This window comes from Phallusia mammillata, chromosome 6 (assembly GCF_965637545.1).
Source record: "Phallusia mammillata chromosome 6, kaPhaMamm4.hap1.1, whole genome shotgun sequence".
NCBI lineage: Eukaryota > Metazoa > Chordata > Ascidiacea > Phlebobranchia > Ascidiidae > Phallusia > Phallusia mammillata.
This window is the reverse complement of record NC_137257.1, coordinates 15,995,866-16,005,658: the sequence shown is the minus strand read 5'-3', so window position 1 is coordinate 16,005,658 and position 9,793 is coordinate 15,995,866. Positions and strand designations below refer to the sequence as shown.

General features: G+C 37.3%; 2 protein-coding genes and 1 long non-coding RNA gene across 3 annotated transcripts; 2 read left to right on the top strand and 1 right to left on the bottom strand.

Annotated features, from left to right (window-relative positions):
* The first annotated feature begins 1,216 nt into the window (after positions 1-1,216).
* LOC145232549 (uncharacterized) lies at positions 1,217-5,323 on the top strand. The gene is made up of 4 exons (XM_080097194.1): positions 1,217-1,486; positions 2,274-3,338; positions 4,451-4,679; positions 5,071-5,323. Exons 1-4 carry the CDS (start codon positions 1,363-1,365, stop codon positions 5,195-5,197), a joined length of 1,545 nt encoding a protein of 514 aa, XP_079953320.1. The 5' UTR covers positions 1,217-1,362; the 3' UTR covers positions 5,198-5,323.
* Positions 5,324-6,093: 770 nt separating this feature from the next.
* LOC145232550 (parkin coregulated gene protein-like) lies at positions 6,094-8,386 on the top strand. Its single transcript, XM_080097195.1, has 5 exons — positions 6,094-6,383; positions 6,642-6,776; positions 6,937-7,108; positions 7,366-7,515; positions 7,919-8,386. Exons 1-5 carry the CDS (start codon positions 6,309-6,311, stop codon positions 8,077-8,079), a joined length of 693 nt encoding a protein of 230 aa, XP_079953321.1. The 5' UTR covers positions 6,094-6,308; the 3' UTR covers positions 8,080-8,386.
* Positions 7,146-9,306, bottom strand: LOC145232551 (uncharacterized). The gene is made up of 4 exons (XR_013860914.1): positions 9,007-9,306; positions 8,646-8,818; positions 7,286-7,529; positions 7,146-7,210 (listed from the first exon to the last, which is right to left on the bottom strand). It is a non-coding gene; the product is annotated as an uncharacterized LOC145232551 (long non-coding RNA).
* Positions 9,307-9,793: the final 487 nt, after the last annotated feature.

Below are 9,793 nucleotides of genomic sequence, written 5' to 3'. Positions count from 1 at the left end.
GCTAAATAATGTATTTATGAAAAATATAGGGTATTCTTTTAATTGACGTTTCGACGTCCTCATTCAGGTCGCCTTAATTCATCAGGGTAATTTTAGTTCATATATTATGCCTTGCAGCAACAGTTTATTTAAGTAAGTTAATTTTATAAGTTTTAACCAAAAATAAAAACATAAATTTTAGAATATTTTTGATTTTTTGCTTCAAACTGCACTGACAATTTTGTTTGTATCAATGTAGTACGTTTTTAACTGCGTTATAGTCCACCACTTTAAAAACAAGTAGATCAACAAGTCAGTGACATTGGGAGACGTTGTGCAATCGGGTCATAAAAGTCAGCTGTTATTCCTCACAGTTGAGTCTCGTTAGTTTAGTTAAAGTTGATTGCTGAAGATCTGCGCTTAGTATTAGAGTATTTTGGTTTTATAAACGTTAACCATCAAATTTTGCAAACATCTATTCAGTGAGCTGTTTGATACGTTTTCGTGTTTCCAATATTTTATTCAACTATTGTGTTTGGTAACTCAGGCGAAAAAGGTAGACGTTTTTTTGTCAAAGTTGTATGCATGTCTCTTAATGTAATAGTTCCCAAATTGATAGCCTTTCACCAAGGGAGCTAAGTCCAATTATAAAAGACAAAAGATTAAGTGCCAATATACCAAGTGTCAACAGAACGCCATCAATATCTCTGAAGATTTAGTTGTTTAGACCCAGCTACACAGATTTTAATTTACAGCCCTTACAGAAGACAGCAACGTGCCTTCGTAATTATCAGAGTTCATAATGTCAGGACACTGCGTTGACTGAAAGCTTAGGGGTGTTACGCGCTAACAGGTTGTTATCGATTTTGACGGTGGTCATCACCACAGGGACACATGACTTTCTTAATAAGGGTAAGACCTGTTACTTGGCGAAAATCAATTAATTGGCTTGTTCATGTTAGGCAGCGTGAAACAAGGCTTCAAAAATTGACCGCGAGTTCCCTGGGGGAATTCGATCACGGCATAGACGCACGGCAGAGATGAGATTTATCATATAGCCTTCGAGAAATAAGATCTGACTTCTCTATACACCATCATTCAATGGTTGATTCTGGGGCTTTAGTGTAGCACTAAATAGACTTGTTATATAACCACTGCATCATCAGGGTCAGTCAAAGTTCGCAAGCTTAACGAGGTGTTGATTGGTCATCGCAATGTTAAGAGCGTGATTTCCAAGTCATGCATATAGTTCACGTAAAGTTTCATCTTTACATGTTAACAGGTCGCTAAGGTGTCTGGAGAAATATGCTGAGTGTGGTGTACGTTTAAATCGTCGGTGTAACGAAATGCATGAAACTGCTGGACTGGATGTAGGCAAGGATCATGACTCTTAGATGGTTGTTGTTTCTTTTTACAACTGGAGTATTGCCTGCAATGCTGAAAACTTCAACTGCAAAACAGACCACTACAGTTACCGAGGTTTTAAGTCCTGCCAACGCCACAAGTTGTAAGTTTGTGAATTGTCTAAGTAGTGATATGGAACATGTATTAGTCTTTTTAGTTATTACCATGTTATACACATTAGTAATACTTCATTTAGGCCTAGCATCTCGGGTTAACGCCGACTAGATTGGGACCCAATAAAACCCTGTAGCAAGCATTTATATCTCTTTACACTTATTGTTACCATGTTGGTTCACCACACTTTTTGATGGTATATTCCCTTGCACAACGGTATGTACTTGTACGCAGCCACCTAACTGCTTCGCTGTGGTTTGTGATAGGTTTAATAGGTCACAAAAATTCATACTGTATAGACCAGTGGTTCCCCAACTGTGGGCCATGGCCCAGTACTAGGCCACCAAGACATTTTCAATGGGCCACAGAGCCATTGGAACAGATTCTACTGTTTTGTTATACTGTAGATGTTATGCGCTTTGTTTTGAAAAACATAATTTTTGCAAAGAATTCCGAATCTTGTAGCCAAATTTCAGGAGCATGTATCTCATTAAAATAAATTACTAGAAAACATTTCGCCTGTTTTTGAATTTTTTTGTTTGTGCCCAAATTTACAGCACATGGTGGGCCACGAATCGCTATTCAATAGACATTTGGGCCACAGACCAAAAAAGTTTGGGAACCCCTGGTATAGACATTACATGGTATGGGCACCACATACCCTTTACTCAGCTTTTTGAGTTTGTTTATAAATGCAAGAGCCTTCGGTGCTTATTCGACACAGTGTTCATATATTTGTTTCGAAATAAAGAGCAGTTTATATATTTTGCTTTCAGTTTTTACAGCCGTCACCAACTCAAACACCGCCACAGAACTTCCTGATTTCACAACATATCGTCCGGCTAACTGTCCACCCAAGTGCTCGTGTTCTTTCAACTGCTCAGAGGTTACATGCTCGGGGGGTCGCTTAGCCCTCCCAAATCTGCCAACTTGGACAACTGCGCTAACTTATACAAACAATCGTGTGCCCAATGACACTTTGTATGCAGAAAGTTTAAAATCATTCAGACAAGTTCATTTTCTGGACCTAAGCAACAACGGGATAAAGTTTATAGACAAAGATGCGTTTGCATTCTTTAAAAACTTGACAGTTTTATCTCTGAATGGAAATCCGTTTGTCCGCGCTTTTTACAATTCTTTCCTGTGGCCGGTTGCGTGGAGTTTACAAGACCTGAGCTTGATAAATGTCGTTGCTAGTCGAGAAATACCAAAAACGATATGGAGAGTTTTTCAGGCTGGACTAGTTACGGGCATTAAGGTCGGTGGTCTTTATCTACCCGGTCGTGAAACGCTAAATTTCCCAAATCTTCAACGATTGATGTTGGGCAATAACAGTTTACGAATACCAAATGTTGCTGTACTGCAAAACGTTCTGAAAAACTCGCCAATTGAACTTCTAAGCTTTTCACACAACAATTTTAATCAAGAAACCTTACTGAAGCTGTGGGCACTTTTTGACAAACAATCTGAGTCTAAATCATATCGGAACAAGCTTGCTCCCAATTCAAGCAATGCGGACACTCCAGCGCCTCTAGTGGACGTTATCGATTCTATTCGAAAAATCTTGGTTGATGTGACGTACAACAACATTACCGGTTTTAGCGACGAAATACTGCATCATTCGCAAACGATTTGGACAAAACACCGCAGTAGGACACCGATCTATCGTCTTCTGGGCAATGACATCAATCTACCACAAGTAAAGTTACTGTTAGGGGGCAACCCTATGGATTGCAGTTGCAGCATTAAAACTGCCATGCATTTTCTGTTTGAGAGCAGCGGAAAAGCGATTATCACCGACTGGAAAAAGCTGGCTTGCGACAAACCGTCTCCTTTGAAAGGTAACTTGCTTTTAATGCAAAAGAGGTTTCCAAGGCAGACATACCTGGCGGTGTTTATGATGGTACGGAATTGTAAGTCGGCCCAGATTTGGGGTTGGGTTTTGGCTATGAAATGTCTTGCATAGGCCATTGTCTATTATTGCCCATTGTGCATTTCTTCTTGATTATAGACCTGTCAATCAAACTTTTAAACATAAAAACGATTCGCCGGGTTTCGGGCTTATACTTTTGGGTTCGTGCCGGGTTCGGACCCGCTTGCAATTCTGCAACGGTATATTATTAAAGCAACTGGGTCTGTAATAGTAAAAATACGTAAATATATGTATACGTTTTAGTAAAATAAATTTTGTGGAAAATGCAATAAATTGTTTGTCAATGGCAACAATATTTAGATTGGAAAGCACATATCGTTTTTTTGTCTACCCGTTTACAAATTGCTTTTATATCACGTGAAGTATGAGATCTCAGGGCCAATCACAGTGATGAATACTTTTTTGTTAATTTATCATTAAATTGAAATGCCAAATGTGTGCGGTTCGTCAATTTTAGCATATAATTTACATCCGAACGCATTTGGGAGAAACTAAAAAATTGTTTAAAGTTTTTGACAACGCTTCTCTAAATACTCTATGCTTAAGTGGACCAGATACTTAATATAGGTACAAATTGTTCAGAAACAATAAGACAAGCTTTGCATTAAGTGTCCGACCATAAAACTATGCAAAAAATGTTCAAATGTAATTTGGCCAAAGCGCCTTTGAGGCGTAGCTATTGTAGGTTGTAACACACGGCATAAGCCACAAAGGGTCCTTTGAGTTTCTTGGCCCTTCTATTATTTATGTGCTGCTTTGTACAAATGGCATGTAATGCACTAATCAATACGACTTCGTTACGAGTGCACGCTTCATTACCTACCAGACTATTCCTACCTACCGCTGTCTGCTCGGTAACACCAGTGACGTATAGGGTGGAACAAGGGGGATTGGCATGCGAGTTATACATGACGTCATAAATTAATAAATGACGTCTTTAAAATTACGTCATTGATAAAATTCGTAACTAATTCAAACGACTTAAAATAGGTTTTTCTAAACTTTTGTTTTTGTGTTAAGGTTTGACGCTGGCGCGACTGGATGAGCTACAAATTCATTACTGTCACAGCGATTGGGGTGTGAAAGAATTCAAACTTACTCCAGCCCAACTTGCTTTTATTATAATTTGTGGAACTGTACTTGCATTGGTCAGCGTTATGGTGGGGTATCTCAACCGTTCAAAGCTTATCGCTTACTGGACGTTCCTGCGAAACTGTGGAGAAGCCGAAGATTACCAAACCAGCGTCAAGTATGTTTATTTATACTGTCAAAGTCATTACTAGCTGGTGAAAGACTTCTTTTAATCAAAAATAATTATCAATAAATTTTTTACATCCTATTTCGTTGTTTTCCAAAGTGCGATAAAGGTAGCAAGAGGTAATTTTTAACCATACGCTTTTTCTGGAATGTTAAGCCGTTTTTCCACGAAATCCTGGTGATGTTTTTTTTTTATTCTATGTTAGTGTAATACATAAAACTTAAATCCGCCTTAAATAAGATTTACAACAAAGGGTGAACCAGTGTTGAATTAAGTAGCCTATATCGAGAATAATTCATTCATTGTCTGAGCTGTAATACTTTATAAAGCTACTGATTATGTATTCTGTTTAAAGCTAATACAAATCTATTCTATTGTTTAGATGGCATTCCGCTGTGAATAAATATTCGATACCCAGTGACCATCGAGGTGTCGGCCACAAAGGTTACCACTGTGAAGAACAAGTGGCCTTTGACTTAAACGGCAGTGATGGCAATATGCGTGCATAACTGAAGAAAGGCAAAGACTGCCTCGTTTTTTAAACCTTTTCTTGTTGTCACATTTGTAACAGTCTCGTTTTCCAACACCGCAATGCATTTATCGTAGCCTACGTGATAATACAAGATAAGAAAATGTGTTCGTGTGATAGAAAGGCACCCTGGCACTGGTTTCATACCTCGTACTGCAGAAAGCAATATTTTGTGAAGTAGACACTAGCGAGTTTTTTTCGGGTGGTTTTTTAACGACTATAACTGGTCAAGTGTATTCAAGGACAGTGAAAGGTCCTATTTTAGAGCAAGTAATCTATAATTACCTAATAGCAATACAGTTGAACGTACATGAAAATTCTATTCCGCAGGTAAGTTTGTGCGGAAGAATAAAACTTGTTACCCTTTTTGAAAATAAAAATTGTCGTTTCACCTTTGACCCTTACAAAGTAAACGGTCGCATAGCAACAGTGCGCTCCGTTGCTTACAGTACTCGTCTTACAAAGTTACCGAGTACTAGTTGTTGAGCAATAAATGAATATTTCGACTGTTTAAGGCAATTTAGCGTGGGCAGCTGACGGTTAGTAATGTTAAAAGGCAGGTGATTCGTATTGATTTTCTATCTCTAACACTATAAACAATCCCCGTATTGTTGAACAAAGGGCAAATACCAGGTGCCGATGGTGAAAGTATTTTTGTAGGCAACATAATGTTCTTTTCCAAACATACCGATATAATTTTTTCTTGAATATTTTATTTTCTCTGTGTATAGTAACAATAGTTTTAATGAATCAGACTTTAAAGGTTTCAATTGTGCAGTGTCATAGGTATATTTTTAAATGTTAATTTTGCTAACGAAACTTTAATAGACTACCCACAGGATTAGGCCTTGTAACCTACCTTCATGTATTTGTAACATTTATATAGCGCTGTGTTTGCTATGTGAACTGTGATGCTTTAAAATACTGAAGTACTCTCACAACTGTGTGAATCTATGTATGTTCAAATGTGTTTAAGTATAAGTTCCCTGGAAGGGATATTTTTGTTGACATGAAAATGCAACTGCCCTTTTTTACTCAACAGAAGTAAGGTTTTAAGTCAAATTGGGGTTGGGGTAAATTTGACATCCAAAATGTCTTCTACTGCGGTACATAAGCAATGTCGCTCACAGGGATTTTCATTGCAGTCCTACATGAAGAATTCAAAGGTATGTACCAATTGTAACAGTGTCAAACTGGAACTTAACCTATGCCTCGGACAATTTCACAACAAAAATAAAGTTTTTTATGCCTTGGTCCCTGCATCAAATTTGATGTTTTAAAGGCATCAAATAGTTGGTAGCCGATTTCAATAATGTTTGGAGGAATCTGCAAAACCAACATGATTTAAACAGTGACCTACCTGAAGATGTCAACAAACATCATTTAAATTAAAACAAAGTCAAATAATTATGATATGACTTCAGGTAAAAGGGCCACCAGCAGCTGATGCTTTCAAATCACGACCAGCGAAACCAACAGCGTTCAGGAAGTTCTATGAGCGAGGTGATTTTCCCATTGCTCTGGAGCATGATACCAAGGGGAACAGGATAGCATGGAAAGTATGACAAATAAACTTATTGCTTAGCAGTGGTTTTACTTGTATCCTACCTTTGTTGCTCTTCACTACAGCCTTGTGTAATCCATTTGATCCAATTTCCACTTACTTTGCACAACTTAATATAGATGATTAGGCTTTTGTTACAAAATTTTATTTGTTAGGTTGAAATTGAGAAGCTGGACTATCATCACTACCTCCCATTATTTTATGATGGCCTCTGCGAAACTGTCCACCCATATGAATTCTTTGCCCGACAAGGTGTCCATGATATGCTTGAGCATGGTGGATCTAAAATTTTGCCAGTCATTCCACAACTGATCATTCCTATCAAAAGTAAGTTTTGGTGAACCAATATAAACCATTAAGCATCCACAGTTTTCTTTTTTATTATTTTTCAATGTCTAATGTTTCGTACCGAATCTTTGTCAAGTAGAACTGCAAAATAAAAATACGTTTTATTGTCTGTTTACCATCATGGTATATAAAGATATCTGTGACATTTTTACTCACTTTTTGTTTGTTTTGTAGTGCTGAATGTGTAGTAAATAAATGTATTGGATATTTTTTGTACTGTATTGCTTCTTTTTCAGATGCCCTAAACACCAGAAACCGTCCTGTAATTTGCACCACACTAAAGGTTTTGCAACATCTTGTGGTTTCTGCTGACATGGTGGGTGAGGCTCTTGTTCCCTACTACAGACAAATTCTGCCCATCCTCAACATTTTCAAGAACAACAACTGTAAGTGATAAAAACTGCAACAAAAACAAATCAAGTTTGCACAGCTGAAATATAGTTTATCACCTATGGCCATAAAATCAAAAAACAAGTCACAGGGTCTACAAAGCATAGGAAAACTTATGGTTTTTAATTTTTATACAGTTTCAAGTGTTTGTGCATTTAATGTTTGTAAAAGCAGTGTTAAAAGAAAATTACCTAATATAAAGTTGTAATAAATGTTAACTTTCCCATCCTAAATGCACCTTATGGTGAGGTTCATTCAGGGCCAGATTAGATAGACCCTTCAAACTGCTTAATGAACACAATGCAATACAATAAAAAGTCCCCTCTTTTTCGTGAACCATGTGCTAACGTTGCCTGATGTTCAATCGCAGCTTTTAAAAACATTTTTTCTTGTGTGCAGTGAATAGTGGTGATGGAATTGATTATAGTCAACAGAAAAGAGAAAATATTGGAGACTTGATTCAGGAGACTTTGGAGGCATTTGAAAAACATGGAGGGGAAGACGCATTCATTAACATCAAATACATGGTTCCGACATATGAATCATGCATGCTTAACTAAACACTATTTTGTAAGGTTGCGAACAAATTTATGTTTTGTTACTAGCAATGCCAAACTATGGTTTTGTATGGCAAGGCATGTGTGTATTCATTAACACTTTATTTTGTGGCAGAAAACCTGTGTAATTTTTAACAGTGCCTCCATTTTGGGACATGTTTTGCAGATTTTTTATTTGGGGTGTTTTGTTTGGGGGGAATATTGTACCAATTGCTTCATTCCGTTCAGTGTGTTATAAATGATACCTTATGCTGTTATGTTGTTTTTATGTGTAAAAAGTTTTGGAATAAATAAATATAGTTTCATTTAGTGTATATTTGTGAAAACAGAAATGTTAAATCATTCCAATGTGATGCTTTCAAAAATTGGGCAGATTTTTTAAAGTATAAAAGAAATATTTTAAAACAATCCCATTGTAAATACTAAATACATTTGCCAGAAGAGCTCTATAAACTTGATATTATGCAAGGCAGTAACAGATTATGTATAAATACTAGGTGTAATGCAATAAAAATACAGTAACCATGCTAAAAATTGACATGAACACAAACTAAAAACAGGCATTTTACCTTGTGTTAATGTAGAACTAAGGCTGGTGTGAAAGCTGTAGGTATTTGCGGGCAGGCATGTGGCATAAGCACAATTGGGAGGGTAGTTACAGCACTGGATTGTTTGAACAAGACCACACAACAATAGCAATTGAACAAAACCACTTGTGCCTGCCAACTTGACAATCCACCACCTAACAGCAGAGCGTTCAAATAGTATTATGTGATTTTTAACCTTGGTACCACAAAAAACATATGTTTTTGGTCTTATTCGTTACAGTTTTTAGGTCTTATACACCGTGTTGTCTGTGTTTACCAGCAAACAGGATGTACATGATTCGGGCTGGGTACACTGACTGGAAAACTCTGCTGGTTTGCTTACCTTCAAATATTCTATCATGTAACAGTAGAAGCGTTAGGGTTACTTGGCTATTGTGTATGTCTTACAAAACCCTTCAGTTTACTGGGTAGTGTTTCATACACACGCCACCGCTTCGTACTGTGCACGTTTGGCTCCTTGTTCATCTTTTTGTGATTTTTTGCAAGTCCAACTTTGCAAAACGTACAAACGTAAACAAAAAAATACCCAACGTCCGTACTAAATTATGGTCATTAAAAATCATTAAAGGTTCAAAGTCGAATCCATGAAACACATTTTTGTGCACAAACTGCGTGACGTCATTTTCCTTTGGTGAATAAGGCACATTGCTTCATGAAGTGTAAGAACAGTCACAGTCGGTGTGTGTTTAACATAAAATGCATTGTTATAAAAATTCAGAACAATTTTGGTGGAGTATCTACCAGGCAGTTTTGCTTTTAATGCTCTGTTGCTGCAGTACATTTGCACAAAATACAACAAGCGTGAAAAGCCTTTCTAGGGCAGTCCAAAGTAAGTGCTTTTACCAGTAGGCAAAGCAGAACAGATTAAATTGACGTTTTGTGTACGTATTTTAGATGGAAACTTGCCTCAATTTGGGTTCGGGTTTGAATTTGGGGCCCGCGAAATCTTGTCTCAACAACGTTACGTCGTGTACAATACAAGATCCGTAACTTTTAAGCAGGCAATGTCCCATTGTCGCGAAAGAGGCAGAAGAGTCTTGGTTGTAAGTGATCAAAAAGAAAATGACTTTCTTCGTGAAACACTCGAAGACTTGAATGCAGACGATTTA